The sequence below is a fragment of the Apodemus sylvaticus genome, chromosome 9 (genome assembly GCF_947179515.1).
Source record: "Apodemus sylvaticus chromosome 9, mApoSyl1.1, whole genome shotgun sequence".
Lineage (NCBI taxonomy): Eukaryota > Metazoa > Chordata > Mammalia > Rodentia > Muridae > Apodemus > Apodemus sylvaticus.
The window spans coordinates 27718035-27740588 of NC_067480.1; the positions used below are offsets into that span (position 1 = coordinate 27718035).

A 22554-nucleotide genomic window follows, 5' to 3' on the forward strand; every position below is an offset into this window, starting at 1 on the left:
GTCAATGCATTTCAAAAGAGAATTTTTAAGTAGTTTTTTTACATCTCATGATTATTATAACAAGCTGGGTATGGCGGCTAACTTAGAGACTGAGACAGGAGGAAGACTGCAAGTTCAAGGCTAGCCTGAACTAAATTATAAAGTCTAGGCTAGCCTGGACTATACATCAAAAAAGTACTAATTTGGGCTGGAGAGATGGCTCAGTGGCTAAGAGCACCGACTGCTCTTCCGAAGGTCCCAGTTCAGATCACATGGTGGCTCACAACCGTCTGTAACGAGATCTGACTCCCTCTTCTGAAGTGTCTGAAGACAGCTACAGTGTACTTACATATAATACATAAATAAATCTTAAAATAAAAAGTACTAATTTAAAAAATTTAAAGTGTAAGCGAGTCCTTGTTCTCCAGAAAAATACTGCAATTGCAAAACCCAGTTTGGCTCTGTTCCACAACTGGGGTTTCCTCCCGAGGGAAGGGTAGGGAACGGCTCTCAGTGGGCTGTGCAGACTGACTAGGGAAGGTGTGAGGACCCACAGGGAAGAGTGCCAAGGGGCCCAGTATTCTTCCACTGATGGAGGAATTGGGTCATGCCTCCTCCTGTGTCCTCTCAACATCCTCCACAACCCCACCCCTTGTTTTCTGCAGGTGACCCTGCCTTATGTCACTAAGAATGCTAGCCAATGCCTGTGATCCCAGCACTCTGGGGGGAGGCAGAGGCAGGTGGATTTCTGAGTTCGAGGCCAGCCTGGTCTACAGAGTGAGTATTAGGACAGCCAGGGCTACACAGAGAAACCCTGTCTCAAAGAAACCAAATCCAAAAAACGGGAAAAAAAAAAAAAAAGAATGCTAGCCGACATCCAGAGTGTTGACAGCCATTGTCCAGCAGCGTGCTGTGTGGTCCTCACAAGCCTGCGACGGGTACTCCCCTCTTCTCGTTTCACTGCCTGGAGGCGGTGGGCGCGTCCAAGCACCAACCACAGCCAGCAGCAGAGGCGGGATTTTAACCAGGCCATCATGCTCCTGAATCACGCTGTACTGCCACTAAGTGGCAAGACCACGGGAGACTCAGGAAGCAAAGTGGGCAGGCAGGTTGTGTCCGCCTCTGCCTGAGTCACTGCACTGATGACCAGTGAGTACGCTCACCGGCTCAGAGGTTAACCAGAACCTGCTGTAGTGCTTACGCTAGAGCACTAGAGCGCTGACCAGTCGGGCATCCCACTTCCTCACTGCTGCAACACAGCTGGTGAGGTATGCTGTCACACACTTCTGTGGTGACAGCCTAACTCATCTGAACAGGGAAGCTGGGGATAGGCAAAGCTATGCTGAGGATGTGGTCACAGTGTGAGCCAGCAGAAGACAGGGGACTTAAGACACTGCATTGTCTGCTAACAGTGGAATGACAGATAAAATTCATTTCTGGAGAATACCCAGGAATAAGTCAACAGGTTTTTTGTTATTGTTGGGTTTTGTGGGGTTTTTTTTGTTTGTTTGTTTTTGCTATTTCATGACACCTTATAAGAATCAATGTTAAAAGATAATTCTGGGGGCTGGAGAGATGGTTCAGCTGCTAAGAGCACTGACTGCTCTTCTAAAGGTCCTGAGTTCAAATCCCAGCAACCACATGTTGGCTCACAACCATCCATAAATGAGACCTGACGCCATCTTCTAGTATGTCTGAAGACAGTTAGTGTACTTACAATACATAAATCTTTAAACCAAAGAGAGCAGGGCCGATCAGAGGTCCTGAATTCAAATTCCTAGCAACCACATGATGGCTCACGACCATCAATACAGCTACAGCATACTCATATACATAAAATAAATAAATAAATGATCTTATAAAAAAAGATAATTCTGGTTCACCACAATTTATAATCATCGGTATTTCCTTTCATGTCCACATGTAGTTAAATGTTTAGTAAACCTAGCCTGACTTCCAGTTTTACATATAGATACAAATAGGGAGCTCGAGAGATGTCTCCAGTGCTTGCTCTTCTAGAAGACCTGAGTTTGGTTCCCAGCCCCCACATGGTGTCTCCCAACCACCTGTAACACCAGTTCGTTCCAGGGATCTAATACCTTCTTCCGGCTTCTGTAGGCAAAGCTATGCACAGACAGACAGACAGACAGACGGGTAGCCAGGCAGGCAAAACACTCGTACACATAAAAGTAAATACAATTTTGGAACACAGTTAACAAAAACTCCGAAAAATGATTACTTACTCAGGTACCAAGGAGGCGCGTAACATGGTTGAGGCCTGGGGGTGGGGGTAGGGTGGGGGGGACAGGAGCAAACAGACCGAGTTAAACAATGACAGTACAGCATCAGCCCAAGCCCCCTCTAACAGCACACAAGCAGCCATCTGCTAGGTGCTCAGTGTCCTCCAAAGGCATATATGATTTAAAAGCTACTACTTGGAAGGAATACATCACTAGGCCTGTGTCAGTCAATTCCCCTTGGTCAACTGAGACTCTTAAGTCAAACGCAATGAAAACCAGTGGGATCTCCTAGCCACACTCAGAGCCAGTAAATCATAGACATGAAGAACAGAAGCAGTTTGAATTTTGACATTATTTTTTCCTAGTAAGATACTTCTCTTTAACTTTAAGGTAATGTCATTTCGTGCCAGCCAAACACACCACTCCACAGGTGCTTAAAGAAAAAAATGACAATTCTCTTTCACCTCACTGGTGCCTCAGCGTGTGCAGGCCGGCTTATCGCCTCCTCATGGGCAGGCACGCTGCCTCAGGGGCCGTGTGGTGTGCATGTGTACGTCCTCAGTTTTTGTCACTACGAGCACTGCTCAATTATATAGGAGGAATACAGGGGAATGAATAAATGCATCAGGAGGCACGTGTCTGACAACACACACCAAACATAAAACAAAACTGAGAACAGGCTGGACTGGTACTGATGGTTCCGACTGATTCTATTTGCTTGTGGGTTTTGTTTATTTCTTAGATCTATCTGTTAGATGTGGATATTTTACTTATGGGTGAGAAACTACCTCACAAAGACAAGGGAAGAGGAAACTGTTCACCTAGCACCCTCAGTTTGCAAAGAAAAAGAAAAAGAAAAAAAAAAGAACAGGGCAGAATAGCGCAGACCCACGGAGAGAAAAGCTACGCAGAGGAAAGAAAGGAGACACGCCTACCAAGTGTCACCAATTCCTGCCAGTAAGGGACACAGAGACTCTCTCCTTTGGGAGCTGGGATCAAAGGCATGCACCACCATGGCCCGGCCGCACCTCACTTCTAAATGCCTCATGACTATTTATGTTTAAATAGTTTTTGCAGTGCTGGGATCTGAACCCAGGACCCTGTGAGTGCTAGGCCAGCAGACTACTACCCTGCTATACTCTAAGCAATTTTAGTCCTTCTTTGTTTTGACTAAATAAATGACTTAGTCCTATTATTAACTTACCAAGCCATTTGGAAACAGCTCTGAGATGCCGTCTAGAGAACTCACCTAACAGCTCATCCCACACATTAAAGGCGGGAGCATGGGAAGGCAGGAAGCCAGGGAGGGTCAAGTGAGGACACAGAGCTGCTACAGTGTTGCTATACACACCAAATGTTACTATACACACCAAGTGCAAAAAGTCAATAATATCAGCTCATTCCTAGTTCCCAATAAACGCACTCCTCCCTAAAGAAGTCTCTATCGCAGGCTTCCTTCTCCTGAGGCTGACTGCCAAGGTCCAGCTATCAAACAAGTATTGAAGTCCAGCAATTAAAACCTGCCTTTGGCTCATACCCAATTACAATTCAACACCTCATCCTAACACAGGGTTTCCCCTTGTACCTTTATAAACTGTGGGTCACGTCTGTCCCCTTACTATCCAGAGGCTGTCCTCTGTCCCCCTCTGGGACGAATATCACTCCCCCCACTCCCTTGTCCCTCTCTCCTTCTCCGCCATCCTCTAAATCTGTCTTATTCCCGGCTTTTTGTCCGTGGTCTTGGGGTGTCCTGAACCCCAACCATAAGATTATTTCATTACCACCTCAAATCTGCAATTTTGCTACTGTTGTGAACCGTAACTATCTGATATGGAGGATGCCTGATACCCGACCCACACATTGAGAATGGCTGCCCTCACAGTTCCTACCTGGGAGTGAGTCTGCCTCCAGAGGGCATCTGGTCATGTCTGGAGAGACTGGTGCTTGTTGCAACTTATCTATACAAGGACTTAGGTGATTTTTCTGGGTTGCTTTTGTTTTGTTTTGCAAATGAGTCTCATGTAGCCCAGGCTGGGCCCCAATTTGCCATGTAAACAAGTATGACTTCAAACTTTGGATCCTCCCGCCTCACCTCCGAGAGTACTGGGACTTCAGGTGTCCACCACCGTACCTGGTTTTACGTGGTTCTGGGGATTGCAACCAAGGTTTCAAGGCTGCTAAGATGTATGACTCTACCAACTGGGCCCGAGCCACACCGAGTGTCACAGCCACACCGGCTTCTTAATCACCGTACCTAGCTTGCCGACCACCAGTGCGACACACAGCCACCAGTCAGGTGTCTTCTGACATTAGCTGAATGACTCAAGACTTGACATTCCACCCATGGGACACAGGCGGTGCCCACCTGTGAGTCCAGTGAGAACATCACTGTGGGTGGGGACTCCAGTGAAGCTCCTCCCTCTGCTGGGGGCTGCTTGAGTGGAGCCCTGGTTGTAGTGTGACAGCTCTAGCCTCCACTCTGACACCTGGGTCCTCATGTAGCCCAGGTTGGCTTCGAAGTCACTAGTGAACCGAGAATGACCTTGAGCTTCTGGTTCTCCTGAATGCTGGTGTGCAGTAGGTATGAGTCACAGCCCCTGGCTTGGGTGATGCTGGTGGTTAAACCCAAGGTTCCTCACAGGCCAGGCAGCCTTCCCAGCCCCAGAAATGTTAGTAATCACACAGACTCGGAGAAGGCTGTTCTCAACTTCTGTGGAGCAACCGTCGACGTGCACTGGACCTCTAAGGTGTCCACTGCAGGCTCTCAAGCCATTTCCGAGCATGGCTACCGCTGCCTGAGTTGAGTCATTGCTCCACAGCTATGGGCTGAGGTGTGTGGCGTGCATGCAGGGCCCAACAGCTGGCCAGTAACAGCTCAGTAGGAGAAGACAGGAGACCACACAATCTATCACGGCCATAACGAATCCCTCTACTGAAGCCAACAGTCGAACCCCCCCCCCCCCGCCCCCAGGACAGTTTTCTTAATTAACAATGAAAGAGCAAGCTGGGAAAAGAACTAGCTAGAGCTCAGCTGAGCCAGATAAAGGGTGGCTACAGTTGCAGGGTGTTCCCAACCTCCCTGAACAGTCTGCGGTTCACCCGAGGAAGCCCTGAAGGAATGCTGGCACGTGAAGGAATGAATGAATGCACAGCAGAATAAGCCAGGAACCAAGGTGTCAACCTCTGCATCAGTGACAGCTCCTGGGATTCTTACACTCGGAGACAAAGGTGCACAAAGGTCAAGGTGAAAAGGCCACACCTTTCACGCTCTCCAGTCACAGGAAGGCCTGGAGCAGAGGCTTCCCTCAGATGCCTGCGGCCGGGCTGTAGGCCTGGGACAGCTGATGATCATGACCTGATGATCTGCGGAGTCAGGCTGTCACCAAGTGCAGGTGTGACATCAAGGACAGCACTCCTAGGGGCAGTTCAGGAGGGAGAGTGGCCCTCTACCAAGGGCCTCGCACAACAGCGCACCAAGAATCTCACTAGGCTGCATGCTTCCTGAATCAGTTTGTTCTGGGCCAGGTTTAGTCTGTAAACACATTTTTTTAAAATGTGAGCACAAAAAAGGGCAGAGGGAACAAGTGCTCGGCCCAGGTGGGAGCAGGAAAGGGGTGGAGGCTCGGCACCCTCGGGTGCTTGCACCTAGGTGATGGGGGCCACGAACCCCTTTTAGGCCAGTCCCATTTCTGCCACGCCTTGGCTGTGCTGAAGAGCACGTGGACAAGGACTATGACACCCTTCCGGCACAACTTCCAGAGAGGCTCAGATCACAGTGGGACATCCAAGGCCTCAGCCTGCACCTGAGGGAAACAGCCCCAGGGAGCCATGTAACCAGAAGAGGGCGTGTACAGAAAGAGAACCCCTTTACCCTGAAGTAAGGACAGTCACGGAGCAAAGATATATGTGACTTGCTACCTCTGAGACACCTGAATCCTTCCTAGGATACAAAGATTTAAACAGACACACCCAGAAAGCTGAGTGACCAGCACGACATGGAGAGGAGTCCCTGGCTCACAGCCAGAGAGTCCCAGGGACAGTCTCAGCAACGCACAGCAACTAATGCGGCACAGAGAGCCCTCAGGCAGCTCCTGATGACCAGGGCCTCTGGGGGAGGGGAGGACCCAGCCCTGGGTGACTCCGGAGTCTCTTTCTCCACAACAGGCAACAGGGTCGGGTGGATAGTGGGCACACACACGTTCCTATTGGGATCTGTACAGAGTCCGGAAGTCTGTGTCTGGAGCTAGGGATAGGTCATGGTCCTACCAAGTGATTGAAGTAGAAAGGTAGGGACTGCCATAGATTTGGGGTCAGGAGTTCAGGACATACATCTGTGAGGGAGGCAGCAGCCAGGGGACAGGGTCTTAGCAGCACTGAGCCTGAAGTGGAGAGGCCATGTGGACAACTGCAGGTATCCCGTGAAGACCCAGAGAAGTCACAGGAGGTGCGGATGGGTGCTGGAGCTGAGCTTTCGTCAGATCTCACAACAGGGAGGAGAGTCATGCCTGGCTCTGCTCCTCAACAACTGTACAAGCCATCCTGACACGGGGACAACCATCACAGCCTTTGTAACATTGTACTAAAACAAAGATGAGGCTCCCCTCCGAGGGTCCCATTTCCTAGGCCCATCGTGAATTTACTGCTGTCATGGAGAAACTCCTTTCCTTACGTGGAGACGTGGGGAAAACAGAGGCTGCGTTCCCAGCTGTGCGGTTTGTCCACATAAGGATTCACTTAAATGTCTCATGAACTCATAAGTCCTGGAGAATCACTACTGGGCCTTGGGACTCACTTGAAATACAGCTCAGGTGTCAACTTGAGCGCTAGCCAGGGATCTCTGCCACAGTCAGTCGCCCCTTACTGGTCCCTATCCAGGCAGATCTTGGGAAGGACAGTCCATCCCCTGACCTCGAACTGGCAGAGAAAGGAAGCATGGGCCATGCTATTTCACAGCCACAGGCTGGGCAGTCCTCTCCACCCACAGAGGAATGGCTGCATGATGTCCTCAAACTTTACAAGGTGCCAGACACCTTTAATCCCAGAGCTCAGGAGGCAGAACTTTGTGAGTTCAAGGCTAGCCTGGTCTACATTGTGAGTTCCATGATAGCCATGGCTAGGTAGAGACTGTTTCAAAAAACTGAATACCACCGCCACCTGTCCACAGCACCGGAACTGACAGCATACTGACAAGGACAGAATGCTTTCAAAAGTGCGGTTAGGCCAGACAAGGGGACTCGTGCCTGGAACCCCAGCACTGGGAGGGGCTGAAGCGGGATTGTAAGTTCAAGGCTAGCTTGAGAGCCTGCCTGAAAACAAAAAACATACACAAAAGTCCCATTAAGCTCAAGAGTGAGCTGTCGAACAGCATAAGTGTACATCTTTTTACAGGTCTGGAGGATGAGTGTTTATCCAGGCAGCTGGGAAGCTCTGGGAGGCAGCTGAGTTGAAGCAAGAGGTCTGTGTTCTGCCAGATTTACTGTTAAATTGTGGTTTTCAAGCCAAATGTTCATGCGACCCTAACCTGTATTGATAAACCTACTCTTCAGCAGGCCGTACAGGGACGGGTTGGCCCCAGGCTCCCTCTGTGGTGACCTGTGGAACCTGAGCAGGAGGCATGCATCCTGTAACCATGGGAACCCAAGGAGAGGAGAGAAATCTAGTGCTTAGGAGCACCTGCTGCTCTGGAAGAAGATCTGAGTTCAATTCCCAGCAATGATGTTTGGCGGCTTACAACCACCAGTTCCAGGGCACCCAACACCCTTCCTCTGGGTACTGTATTCACACACACATAAACATAGTTATTAAGATAGTAATAATAAAATATTTTAATGCAATGGGGATACAGTCTATGAGATGCAGCTACATGTTCTTGTCTTTGTACAAAGACTGAAGGCCAGGCGTGGTGGCACACACCTTTAATCCCAGTACTTGGGAGGCTGCAGCAGGGAGATCTCTGAGTTCCAGGCCAACCTCGTCTACAGAGGGAGAATCTACAGCACCACGCCCTTACCATGGTACTCAGGGGCTGCTATTGGCTGATGTGAAAATGCCATTATGTGGCACGGATATTCCAATCTTAGAAACTCTTTTCTCCTGTGCCCCAGGAGAACTCTGACTTCTCACTAAGCAGCCCATAACACAGTCTGATTCCTACCTGTTCTAGTTCTGTCCCCTTAAGGCAAAGATGAGGAAAACTAGAGTTAGGTCAGCCGCACAGGGACAAGGGGACATGCATGATTCAGTGTTACAAAACACCCAGGAGAATCCTCTACCTCAAAACACCAGAATCTCACCAGCACCAGTCCTGGGAACAACTGGATCCACCTGCCAGCCCCCGACAAGGCACTTTGGGCACGGTGGCCTGGGCATGAGCAGACAAGGGCAGGCAGGAGAGCCTCTCTCCTCTGGAGCTTGTGAGGCCTTCTGCCAGTATGGCTCATCTTTTTTGGGGGGGCAGAGGGATGACTCACTGGGTTTATGTGACGGGGTACATCTTGCTGTGTACTACCTGCCCACCCATTCCTGACAACCGCAGAGACTGCTACACAAAGGTTACTTCTGCTCATCTATGCTGCCCCCGTGTGGCTGCTCTGTGGTAAGGCCGGCTCTTGATTGTTTATGCTGCCCCTGTGTGGCTGCTCTGTAGTAAGGCCGGCTCTTGCTTGTTTATGCTGCCCCCGTGTGGCAGTTCTCTGGTAAGGGCAGCAGTACAGGTTTGGCAGGCTGTCCAGAAGTGATGATTCCTGGACCGGTAAGGAACCTATTTCTCCACAAATGAAGCCCATGCTCTCCAGCACGAGCTTTGCCAGTGTTGTCGATCTCTACAAACCATCTGAGAAGTTCTTCTGTCTTGTATTCTAGTTCAGAAGGAACTGTGTAAAGCAGTCCAGATTGGAAACCAGAGCAGTGAATTTTACAAACAGCAGCAGGCTTCAGATGTGTGGTCAACTGCCTGGCTTGAAGCCCCTCATAATGCAGACCTTACAAAAAGGTGCATTCCTAAAACCTAGATAGCCAACACTTACATCTTTAAACCCAGCCAGCTCCTACGATTTGTACACGCTGACCCTCCTGTGGCCACATTCTATCCTAAGGCACAGACTACAGAGCCATTCTCTGCTCTTCTCTTAGTGCAGAGCGGCCAGCATGGGCAGCAGCTCTAGGGAGCCTGTTCTCCAGTGCACGAGTGAACACACAAGTGTAACTGATCTGCAACCTGGGGCCGCATCCTTCTTCCAGGGAACAGAAAACAACCAGTCCTATGCTCCAACATTCAGATAACTGCTGGCAGAATGGCTTGACTACTGTCCAGCCTGCTGTTTGTTTGTTTGTTTATTTAAATAAATTTGAGGGCTGGAGAGATGGCTCACCAGTTAAGAGTACCAGATGCTCTTTCAGAAGACCTGGATTTGATCCGCAACCATATAATAGTTTACACCTGTCTGCACTCTAGTCCCAAGAGACCAGGCCTCCTTTTCCACAGGTGCACAGAAATACATACAGGGAAAATGCCTATACACATAAAAAATTTAAAATATATATTAAAATTTGGGGGTTGGAGAGATGGTTCAGAGGTTAAGAGCACTGGCTACTCTTCCAGAGGTCCTGAGTTCAATTCCCAGCAACCACATGGTGGCTCACAACCATTTATATGAGACCTGGTGTCCTCTTCTGGTCTGCAGGTATACATGCAGGCAGTACATTGTATACATAATAAATAAATAAATAAATAAATAAATAAATAAATAAATAAATCTTTTAAGAAACATTAAATTTTAGCCACTTGTGGCAGCACATGCCTTTCATCCCAGCATTTGGGAGGGATCGTCACCCACTCAGCCTCTGACCGGCTCAGGCAGGTTTGAGCTCCAGGACACCCTCTGATTTTGAGGGTGTCCTTAGAGACACTGGTAGCCTTCCAGGGTTAAGAATCCCTGTGTCCATGCTGTGTACTTCCAGATGTGCTGTCCTAGGAACACCCCCAGCAAGCATTTAGCCTGGGATGCAACCCCAAGCCCAACCCCAAGGCAACACCACCGAGTAAGGGGAGCAGCCTGCTTTTCCAAAGCAGAACTACAGTTTCCCCAAGTGTCAATACAATGAGAACCAAAGAGAAGAGCAGGGAAACTGCCCAGAGCAAAGGAGCTACAGAGTCCAGACGAGGCACACAACACTGACCTATATTGGTGGCTATGAAGAGCCGGAGAGGTTCCGAAGACAAGTGGAAGTGGACAGATTAGATAAGATGAGGACGAACTGGAGTTGATATCTGTGTGATCAGTAAGAGAATACCAATCTGCGTCCCTGTTTGGCTTAGAGATCATCCTCCCTTCAGCCCAGGCCAGTCTCCCGTTCCCTGCGGGGTTCAAGCTAAGCTTTAACTTGCTGCTCTTTCCAGCATCCGCCTCTAATGCTGGGATCCCAGGAGAGACTGACACAGGCAAACTTCGGAAATGCACAATGGCGGCTGGTCAGCAGTTAAGGGCGCTTGCTGCTTTTCCAGAGGACCCAAGTTCCGTTCCCAGAACTCAAGAACTCCAGGATCCAATCCCTCTGGCCTGAATGCACTCTGATGCACATAACCACATGCAGACATGCTACACATAACTAAAAATAATAAAATAAGCCTCTAAAAGAAAAGGAAAAGAAATACACGTTGTAGTCAGGTGTGGTATCCCATGTCTGTAATCCTAGCATATGGCAGGCAGCAGGGAGGAGCATCAGAGTCTAAGGAAGTTCAATGCCAGTCTGATCTACATGAGATCTTGTCTCAACAAAACAAGAAGGCAAAAATAAATATACACCAGCCTGACAAATATGCACAAATGTTTTATAAACCCCACTGTGCTTGTGTATGGAGACACATGGGGGCGGGGAGAGACATACACAAAGAAACACACAGAAACACACATAGATATACACACACAGATACACACACACACACACAAGGAAAATAAATACCAGTCAAGAAGAAGATAATGTTCCTTGCTATGTTTGTGATTTTTCTGTAAGCCTTTAATTATTTGCATAAAAATTCAAAAGGTAAAGTCTTGTCTTAAGCCATGCAATCTCTCACCCCCCAACTCTCTTGTATGTGTGTAAGCATGTGTAAGTACAGTCGTGTATGTGTGCACATACATGTGGAGGCCAGAGAACAAATCTGGTTGTTAACCCTCAGGCACTGTCTATCTCTTCTGGAGACAAGGCCTCTCCCTGTCCTGAAGGTCACAGGTAAATCGCCTGTCTGGGTGGGGAGCCTCAGGGACCTGCCTACGTGACTTCCCAGCACTAGGACGTCACGTGTCCCAGACCTTAGGGAGCACACTCAGGTCCTCATGCTTGCATACCATGCACTGTACTAAGCAACCACCTAGCCCACGAGAGTTCTTTTAAAGACAAAGCAGGGTTTCTGTTTGTTCCTCCTGCCTCTCAGGCCTCAGTGCCCAGGAGCAGCTGCCATGGTAGATGGCACCAGCGCCTCTCCTCACTCACCCAAAGGGCAAACTCCTCAAAAACAGCCTTCCTCTGGGAGCGTCTAGACAGCCAAGGACAATTGCTCCTGAATGCCCCTTCCTCACAGGCTTTCATTCTCTCTAATAACTTCACTTTTAAGTCTTGGGGGACAAACCCAGGATACCCCATCTCTCATGGCACCTCACCGTCCCAGGTCTTGTGAAGTCCACACTGTGTGCCAAGCTCTGCCGCATCTGATTACTGAAGAGGCGGACGCAGACGCTCTGCAGGTATTCGGGGGTGATCTGCAAGGACAAGGTTGTCAGGTGAAAGCCATGCACCCTGTCCACAGGACCGCGGGGATGCTACACCTCCTGTAGCAGGATCTCAGGTACCTCAGCATCTCCTGTCGATGGACTGATGAGATGCCATGCCAGAGAACAAACAAATACTCCTCAACCACACACAAGAACAGGGCTCAGCGGTTAAGAGCACTGAGTGCTCTTCCAGAAGTCCTGAGTTCAATTTCCAGCAACCACATGGTGGCTCACAACCATCTGCAATGGGATCCAAGGGATCTGAGGGCCCTGTTCACCCTCCGTGGGCACCAGGCATGCCCATGGTAAATACACACACATGTAGGCAAAACACATATACATATATAATCTAAATGAAAATAAGAAAGAATGCATCCTTTTATACGTCATTCATTTTTTAAAAGATTTATGTATTGTTATGTGTTTATGTGATGTGATTATGTGCCACTACTACGAAGGGCCCATACTTAAAATTAAAAAAAAAACAAACCAAAACCACAACAAAAAGGAAGGCAGAAAGCGACGGCAAGGTCTCTACGTGTTTGGAAGACAGGTAAAACCTTGCAAGTGCTAGCACGGTTGCTGAGCGCCAGCTTTTTGAAATAGAGGGCGGGAACCCCGCAGCAATGCCGCCACCACCCTTCAGTCTCTGAACACCATTCCACACAGAGGGTGTGCTCCTTACCATCTTCCCGCTGACGGTGGCCTCCAGAGAATCCACCAGCTCTGCGGTGACGCCGATGAGGTTGTGGTAGTCGGCTTGGATCTTATTGTACCGCTTCAGGTAGGTCATGGCCCGGCGCTCCGCCTCCACCAGCTGCTGGTGAAGCTGCTGCAACATTTCTAGGGAGAGAGTCGAGTCTGCACTGAAGCCAAACGACAGGACAGCAGCGGCAGCAAACTCAGAAACCCAAGTAACCCTGCTCTTGTCCGAGGCCCTGTGGAGCCCTCACAGCACCACAGAAAAAAAGGAGTCTGACAGCAAACGCCGGCAAGGATGTGGGGAAGTTATTCACTGCTGGTGGAATGGGAACTCAGGCAGCCATTATAGGAAATGAGATAGAGGTTCTCTGAGAACTCCATATGACCAAGCTATACTACTTGTGAGCCTACATCTCCAGGCCTTCTTGTCCTACCACAGAACTTATCCACGTTTACTGCCATTCCATTCACAATTGAAAAAGAAACCTGCCTACACGCCCGTCGACACATGAAGTGACCTACGTATACAGGGGCGGCAACAGAACTATGGGTTGATGTGTACCCATGTAGTAGGTAGAGTCCCAGGGGTCCAGTGCCCCAAGGCTGGGGTCCAGCCATGTAGCAGCCTAGTAGTGACTGCTACACAACCTAGGCTGACTCTGTGAAGACACAGCCATCCCCCTGCTCCTCCGTGGAGGTTCAGTACGACTCTGCCCACCCTGAGCCGTGAGTGCAGAAGCACAACAGGCAGAACCTGTCATATATCTGGAACCATATGGGCACAAGCAAGTGTGGCACATTGTCTTGCTGTGACAGTATTCCAAAATGTATAAGCGACCTCACTTGAAGGTGTCTTTCAGGACAGTGTGTAGGAAGTTCTGATTATCACAAGTCCATTCTAGCAAGGGCTTAGGGTATGCAAGAGAAACTGGCACTCAGATGTGGGGCTGCTGACTACACTATACCTGGTGAGGTGTGTGTGTGTGAGAGTCTGGAGCAGAGAAATCCTAGAACGCTATCAGCAGAGTGGATTTAACACGTGAGCAAGGTGGGGCTTCCATGCAAACAGAAGCACAGACAATAAAACCCGTGCTGTATGCGTCCAGAAGGAAAAGAGAATGGAGCCTACCAGAGGCTGGAGAAGAGGCTACCCTCCTTACACCGTTCCCACTCCTGGGACTTGTCAGAGAGCCAGCCTGAAAGGGTACTTGGCACAGACTTCAAGGCAGCAGGGCATTAGGTCTTCGGCACGGGCAGTGCTATTTTTTTGTTTTTTAAAGACTTATTTATTTTATACATGTGAGTACACTGTCACTGTCTTCAGACACATCAGAAGAGGGCATCAGATCCCTTTACAGAGAGATGGTTGTGAGCCACCATGTGGTTGCTGGGATTTGAACTCAGGACTTCTGGAAGAGCAGTCAGTGCTCTTAACTGCTGAGCCATCTCTCCAGCCTGGGCATTGCTATTTTTAACCAAAATCTCAATGAGAATCAAGAGCAAAAAGCCTAACCAGAAGAAAGATCAGTAAGATGTGGCCCAGACGTCTTGGTGGTAACATTATTCTGATAAAGAGAAGCTTTGCCGGGCGCTGGTGGCGCCGCACGCCTCTAGCCCCAGCACTTGGGAGGCAGAGGCAAGTGGAGTTTTGAGTTTGAGACCAGCCTGGTCTACAGAGTGAGTTCCAGGACAGCCAGGGCCATACAGAGAAACCCTGTCTCGAAAAACCCAGAGAGAGAGAGAGAGAGAGAGAGAAGCTGTGTCTTGGCCTCTGTGAGTGAACCCTTTACACTGAGACAGCAGGAAACAGGCAAGGAAGATATGTCAGAAACTGTGTGGCTACCCCACCTGCCACAGTGTCAGACACTGGGGATATAATTTGGTTTCACAGACTTTCCAGAAAAGAAAAATGGGGCCCAGCCTGTGCCACATTGAAGACTCTGTCAAAACAAAACAAAACAACAACAAACTATGGGATGCCTGATCCACGCCAGCTGGCCTTGGGATCTCTTCCGTCTGCCAGCGAGGCACTCTGGATAACTGAAACTTAAATTCTAATGGTCTGGTATGTTTTACACTGGCAGCGGAATTTGATGTCATCCACAGGATGCAGGAGTCATAGTCATGGCAGCTCCCGTCAAGATTCCAACGGCAGGCCTACGAGGCTAAGCAGCATGCTGGGGTTGGAGGCAAGCGACGCCCAGTGAGGTGGTACACTGAACAGCCCTAGTGGTGACAGGAAGTGACCCAGGAAGAGAGGGCACCGGCAATGTACAGCGTGGGCCTAGGAAAGCTGCAGGCACGATGCCCCGCAGCCTGAGTGATGAGGACAAGTAAGGCTTAGGGGGCTCTCAGAGACCGAAGAACGGGCTGCCACTGCGAAGTGGGCATCAGCTTTTGGAGCCGGTGGTACAATCCAACAGTTTAAATGAGTGTCTCCTAAAGACCCATGTGTTAAAGACTTAGTCCCCAGAGTCCTGCTATTGGGAGGGAGCAGAAACTTCCAGAAGGACCCAGCCCGTCTCCTTTTTGTTTCCTGATTCATGATGTAACCAGTGTGTTCTACCAACCAGGTTGCCTGATCTTGGACTGCAGCCGCCAGACCCGAGAACTAAATCAACACTTCTGACACACCAGAAAACCAAGGACAAAAGCATTCAAAACCTTTTTGCCTCATGCAGCTAAACTCAGTATGTATTACAACTAAATGATTACTCCTTAGCCAGCCTCCTGGTAAGCTGAATTCAATCATTTACTAATACTTCCTTTCTTTAAAAAAAAAAAATGCTGGTGTTGGAGATACGGGCTCAGAGGTTGAGGCTGCTCCTGCTCACCCAGAGGACTCAGGTTTGACCCCCAGCACCACACAGCTGCTCACAACTACCTGTGACTCCAGTGCCAGGGCACACGGCCCTCTTTTGGCATCTAAGGGGCACAGGCATACATGTATACAGACAAAGGAAGCTAAGACCCACACACACACGTAAAATAAAAATAACCCTTTTCAAGGGTTTAACTCTCTTAAACCAAGCATAGAAAAACCAAGGAAGGAAGTTCTCGAATCCTCTGACATCGCTCTTCCTGGAAGAGCACAGTGCTGTGGTTTCATGGACCAGATTTCCACGTAGGGAAACTCCACGTGCCGGGAGCTGGCGACCAATCCTGCCTTCAGTCCTGAGCAGGAGCTCATCACAAACATTTCCCAACCACTGAAGGCGTTTCCAAAACAGAGCAGCTAAGACAAGACACAGCAAGACGAGGCCGCTGAGGCTGTGTAAACTAGTTTTCCTTACTTTACTGAAAGAAGAAATGCTCGGGTGAAAACCATTGCTCATGGGGCGGGGGAGCTATTGTATGTAAACAACAAGACTGGAATTACTTTGAATGTTTTTTAAAAAAAAAATGGAAATGCTGCCTAAAAATGGTATTGCATCTGACAAGTTTGAGGTAAAAGCTGAGAAGGAAAATAATTTCCCTGTCCCATGCTGGTTGTGTGCTCATTCTGAGCCACGGCAGGTCCTTGTCGCCAGGCTGTGAGCTGGCTAGTCTCCATTTCTTTATCATCTCATATATTGGACAAGCTGACACACCAGCCATCCTTAAGGCGTGGGCCTCATGGAACTACACAGAGCAGGGTCACAGACACTCTGTAAATATTTAGACTTTGAAAGCCCCCATTTCTCCAAGTCCACAAATTCTCTCCATCTCTTCTTCCATGGCTTAGAAGCTGAGCTGGCAAAGCTGTTCTCATGAAAGCTGTGATCACGACAACTTACCTTTGCTATTCGGTCCATTCTCCTTCTGGGTAAGAAATCAGCTCAGGAAAATGGTGCCGGGGCACAAGACTGGTGTCTGACTTGTGAGGCTGATAGAGAAGGGGCCTGGGGCTGATGGAAGATGACTGTTCAAGACAGCGAAGCAGAGAGCAGGTCCTCACATTGCTCGGTTCCTGCCACACCTGACCTCCGTGAGAACCACGAGCTACAGTCCTCCCCCAGCCTCCACACTGGCCTGTCTGCCCCAGCCAAGGCCTTTGCCCTACTGGCAAAACCTTCCTAATATGCTGGGCCCATAACCCTAATGCGGTCGCTGCAGTCCTAAAGCTTCATCCCAAGGGCACAGACTTGGAGAGGGCCGGGGCTCAGGCTGCACCCCGAGCTGGCTGCCTGGCTTCTGATGCTACGTCCATGTATCTGTCCTACTTCTCATTTATCTTACGTATTTCTTCCTTCTCTGCTAACAGCTCCATGCGCACAGTCTGCGCAGGGCCTATTTAAAGTGACATCTCAGTGACTTTCTATACATTCAGAGTTACACAACCAGCACGCATCACCTTTGTTATCTTTTTTTTCCTCTCCTTTCCTTTCTGTTTATTTTCTTCTGGGGCTGGGGGATCAAACCCAGGCCTCGTGCAGTTCCTCCAGCCTAGTATGAAATAGCTTTAAATAGAGGCTTGTCTACTAAGACGCACGGCCTCTCAGACCAGTGGCTCATCAGTCTCCTGTGGGTGCTACGGTACCTGCTATTCTTCAGATGGTCCCCATTTATAGCTGTGACACTGTTCCTCTGTACCCTCAAGTGTCCCCAGTGGAAGCAGATTATGATGATGGCTGTACAACTGTCCAATTTCTAAAAATCAATGAATTTGACACTTATGAAGGGTAACATTTATACATTAGAATGTATAAATGATGCAACACAGCAGCTTACAAAGACGTCTGGATCTGAATGACAGCTCCAAACACTGTGACTTCCAGGCCTTCTGCAAAGGAAAAATTCTTCCAAGGAGACCTTTTTCAACAGGATAGATTTTTTTTTTTTCTGTTTTCCCCACCAAGACAGTTTCTGGTGACACCAAGACACAACCATAGGGCTGGAAAGATGGCTCAGTGGTTAATGCAACCTCCTGAAACTCCAGCTGCTCCAGGGTATCTGACACTTTCTTTTGGCCTCTGCAGACACCTGTACTCACACTTACACACACACACACACACACACACACAAACACAGACACACACACACACACAGCTTCTGTAGGCACCTGTATTAACACATACATACAAACACACACATACTACTTTTGCAGACACCTGTACTAACACGCACGTCAGCCTTTTCCAGGTCATGGCAAAGCCTCTACGATGCTTCATTTGACGGCTTGCTGATTTGAGGCACTCAAGGGCACTGCCCCTGCTATAACACCCAAGGGGACCCCACTCACTTCAAAAGGATACATAGATGGTCAAAAGCCTTGGTGTGTTACTGGCTTTAAAAATTAAAGCTAAAAACTTTTCCAACTTCTGCTTTAATTCTGGAGTCCAAGAATCCTGGAGGAAAAATTAATAAAATTAAATAAATAAAGAAGACATCAGCTCACTAAATAGCAACAGGACCATCAAAGCTGTGGGCGTGGGTTAAATAGCCCTGTCAGTTACAGAAACCAGTGTCCTGCCAGGGTTGGGAGAGGATGGAAAACAGGTTTTCCAATGTGTGACTGGTTCATTTATAACTGATTCAAGGACCCACAGCAGGTCAAATAGCTTGCATGTGACTGGAATATTTCATGGGATTTAAACACAGGCATGAGAAGAGGCCTTTTTAGGCTGACTATCAAAATTAATTGGGTGCAGTCTGGGCACGCATACCATGGTAGACGTGACACAAATGATTATTCCTTAAGTTGCTAGACAACTCCCAAGGAAAGGGAGTCCCTTCTAGACCTCACTCAGACAAGAGGAAAGACACGGTACAAGCTATGCCGCCTCAAGTCACGGCAAGCACTGTGACACGATTCTAGTTCAATCTACGCTTGAAAATAAATGACTTATCTCAAATAGCATTGGGGTTGGAGAGATGGCTCGGTGGTTAAGAGCACTGACTGCTCTTCCAGAGGTCCTGAGTTCAATTCCTAGCAACCACATGGTGGCTCACAACCATCTGTAATGAGATCAGATACCCTCTTCTGGTGTGTCTGAAGACAGCTACAGTGTACTCATAAAATAAATAAATAAATCTTAAAAAAAAAAAAAAGTAAAGAAGATAGAAACTGTGAAAGAGAAAGTAAGGCAGTAAATAATTATCATCTCACTTCTTATGTGCCGAGGTTTTGCTATGGTACCCAGGCTGGCCTTAAACTGTTGATTCTCTTGAGTGCTGGGAAAAAAGGCAGGCACCACCGTGTCTGCCTTGAAAGGAACAGTCATGCTGAAAATGAACTTTACTGGGATCATTTCTATTCTTCAAATAAAAATATCTCCCACTTTAAAAAAAATTAAAAATTAGACTTATCCAGTTGTTTTGAAGTACGTATGCGTATGCACCATGTGCTGGCCTGGTGGCTGTGGCGGTCACAAGAGGGCATCGGATGCCCTGAGACTGGACGTAGGGATGGTTGTAAATCAGCATGTGGGTGCTAGGAATTGAACCCAAGCATTCTCTGTAAAACCAACAAATGTTCTTCACAACTGAGCCATTTCTCCAGTTCCCCAATCAAGATATCTTAAAAACAATCAAAAGAAGGGTGGAGAACGTGGTTTAGATGGCACAGTTCCTATCTAGCTTACAACAAACATGAGACTTGACTGTTGGTACTGTATAAAGTCAGGCATGGTGGCGCATGCCTGAACCCAGCACTCACCAGGTAGAAGCAGGAGGATCAGAAGTTCAAGGTTATCTCAGCTATATGTTGAGTTCAACGCTGGCCTGGGCTACATGAGACCCTCCCTCACAAAATGTATTTGGGACGGTAAGCCAGTCAAACCTTCTGGTGTCAGTTACTATTTTCTACAGCCGCCAAACAGGCCTTTCCACTCCGTCACTTCTGACAACGCTCTTGAAACCAACATGACAGGCAGGAAGACACACTATCCAGGCGTGAGGCCCTTCTCTCTCCCTGACAGCTCTTCTTGTTTCTACTGTTTCCAGCTTTGAGAAGAACACTTCCAGAACTGGAGGAGCACGTGGTCCCACACTCCCGAAAGACAAGTGTGGGAGCCAGGAGAAGCGGACGAGAAGTGGACCAGCTCTGACGAGCAGCCAGACTCGAACTCAGGTCCTGTGCAGGAACACAGGCTTTAAAGTAAACTCGCACTAAAAGTAGGCCCAGCACTAACTGCTCTGACCTTCAAAATCGCCATTGGAACCAGATACACGGCTGGACTACTATAGCTGTGCGATCTGGGCCAGGGCTCACCTCCATGGCCTTCCTCTGGTCTCTCTGCACAGCCTGCAAACTTCAGTTCTCCCGCAGCCCTCAGGTGACTGAATGAGATACACAGCTGGACTAACCACTACGCCATCTCTCCAGCCCACCAGGTACACTTTAATCACTGGTCTAGGAAGGCAGAGCTCTCTGTGGGCTCAAGGCCAGTCTATGCTACATAATGAGTTCCAATCAGCCAGGATGACAGGGCACAGTAAGAGCCTGTCAAGAAGAAGAAAAGAGAGAAGAGGAGGAAGAGAGAGAGAAGAGGAGGAGGAGAAGGAGGAGGAAGGAGAGGAGGAAGAGAGACAGAAAGAGGAAGAGGAGGAGGAGGAAGAAGAAGAAGAAGAAGAAGAAGAAGAAGAAGAAGAAGAAGAAGAAGAAGAAGAAGAAGAAGAAGAAGAAGAAGAAGAAGAAACAACAGCAGCAGCACCAGCAGCAGCTGATGGTGGTAGATCTCTGTAAGTTCAAGGTTAGCCTGCTCTATATAGCAAGTTCCAGAACAACCAGGAGCCAGGGCTACATACTTTTCAAGGGGATAAAAAAAGACAAAAGAAATTTCCTTTCCAGTTGATACTGCCTGCAACACATATAATGTTAAAAAAAATTTTTTTAAAGTAAAAAAAAAAAACACAAACACAAACAAAAACATGAAAATAACTAAAAACAAAACCAAAGCACGCTGATAAAATGAGAGCCATTTAAAATCTCTGAGTGACAAGAAAGGAACTGCAGAGTCCACAGATGACAAGAGTAAGAATCCTGCGAGCAGAAAACCTGCGACCCAGAGGGCTCCACCCTCAGTAAAGAGTGGGATAAAAAAATGCACTGTACAATTGGGACAGCAAGCCAGTGTGAAGGGCAAGCAGGTTCTGCACTCAGGCTACAGCAAGGAAACGTGTGGCTACACAGACAGAAGGACAGACAACCTCCTCGCTCAAGGCCAGATTATTTAAAATGGGGGGAAAAAAAGACATGGAGATATAATGGGAGGAGTCATGGACATCGGATCAACTGTCCAGGGGAAACAATAAAGAGAATGGAAGAGAGGCAAGAGACGAAGAAATACAAAGAGAATTTTCCAGAAGTGTTCCAAGACATAAGGCATGAAAATCAAGGAAACTCAATAAACCCAAAGTAAATTAGATATTTGACACTGGACACACTAAAGTGAAATTATATAAAACCTCAAATCCAGAAGCAAAAAAAAAAAAAAAAAAAATCACCTTGCAACCGACAGACAGGCTACTCCAAAGCAGCAGCAAGAAGGAGAGACGCAGTTTAGCCAGATTTCAACATAAGTGGGTTGTCTCTTCAATTCTTATAAAGTATAAACAGGATGACTGCTAGCATATCTCTAAAATGTCAGTTAGTTAGTAGGCCTTAGTGTTTACGACAACACCACCCCATATTACGGCACAAGGAAAGTTTGTTAAAACAAACTATCTGAACACTGTTTTAAAATAAACTGTGTTTGCTGGGCACGGAGGTGGGGGAGGGAGCACATGGAAAGGGACAACCAAGGCAGGCAGTTCTCGGGAACCACTACTGCCAAACTTCTGTTCCCCAGCGGTGGCAACAGTAGTCATTAACTATGCACAGGTCAAACCCCACAGGGCTTTTTACCTGTCCTCAAGTCAATTTTACTATATGATGTTGGAAAAAAAAAAAAACGATTTGCAGTGTGTGCATGGGTGTGTGCGTCTTACTGAGGATTATGCCAACATGTGGTTCAGGTTATACAGATTATACATCATTACTATTTCTATTATTATTGTTATCATCATCATCATCATCATCATCATAATCATCATCATCATCATCAGTTCTGAGACTACAACTCGGTTTCCTACTATATGTCCCTACTAAATGTCTAACTAGCCTGCTTCTATGTCTTGCTGTGTCCCCTACAGGTTTATATACATGAGCAAGAACATATAACCACAACTAGACGAGGAATAAAAAAGTAAGTCAAATGCTACCCAACCATTCAATATAATACTATATAAATTCAATTAAATAATAATGAGGATAAATCTTGGGTTGTTTTTTGTTTTAAGCATCATCCAGAAACCACCAATACAACAATGTGGCCCAGGTTCTGACAGCTGCTTACCTGGAAGAGTTCTTTAAATGAGGGGTGGACCATGGGATTGGGCACAAAGGGGAGGGCATAGAAGGGAAGAAACTCCGTGCTCTGGCTCAGGGCGGCCCCTTTGGTCTCCAGGTAGGTTTTGAAATACGAAATCCTTTCATCTAGCTCCTGTTTGTCCTAGAAGAAGGAAGGCACGTGCTCCAGGTCTCCGGCCTCAGTCCTCCCGTCCACCCGTCCACTCTGTGGCTCCCTAGGTCCCAGCCACGTCACCCATTGCTCCACCCGGCGTGGCAGGCACACTGCTCCCGTGTCTAACATCGCTTTGGACAGGAATGCCAGAGGACCAGCGTGTAGTTCCCATGATATTTCATGTCTCTAGTAGCATTTCCTCACAGCCTTAAAAAGCTTCACAAGCATCATTTTCAGTGTCAGAACCAATCACCTTATCTATTATAATCTGACTCATTCTCCATTTTGAGATGCGCCCGTCGCCTCAGCTTTCCAGACACAAACATCTGTCTGCATTCCCATGTTTCTAAAGGGCAATGACACATCTCTGTAGTCTCC

General features: G+C 48.0%; 1 protein-coding gene across 3 annotated transcripts in view; it reads right to left on the reverse strand.

Moving 5' to 3' along the window:
• Armc9 (armadillo repeat containing 9) overlaps positions 1–22554 on the reverse strand; it is a 128870-nt gene that overhangs the window by 96162 nt on the left and 10154 nt on the right. For all 3 annotated transcript variants that reach the window (XM_052193602.1, XM_052193604.1, XM_052193603.1), the window contains exons 6-11: positions 22009–22164; positions 17926–18018; positions 16468–16492; positions 12675–12832; positions 11879–11977; positions 2223–2257 (exon numbers count right to left, since the gene is read on the reverse strand). In XM_052193602.1, coding sequence (XP_052049562.1) covers positions 2223–2257; positions 11879–11977; positions 12675–12832; positions 16468–16492; positions 17926–18018; positions 22009–22164 — 566 coding nt within the window. The remainder of the gene's footprint in view (positions 1–2222; positions 2258–11878; positions 11978–12674; positions 12833–16467; positions 16493–17925; positions 18019–22008; positions 22165–22554) is intronic.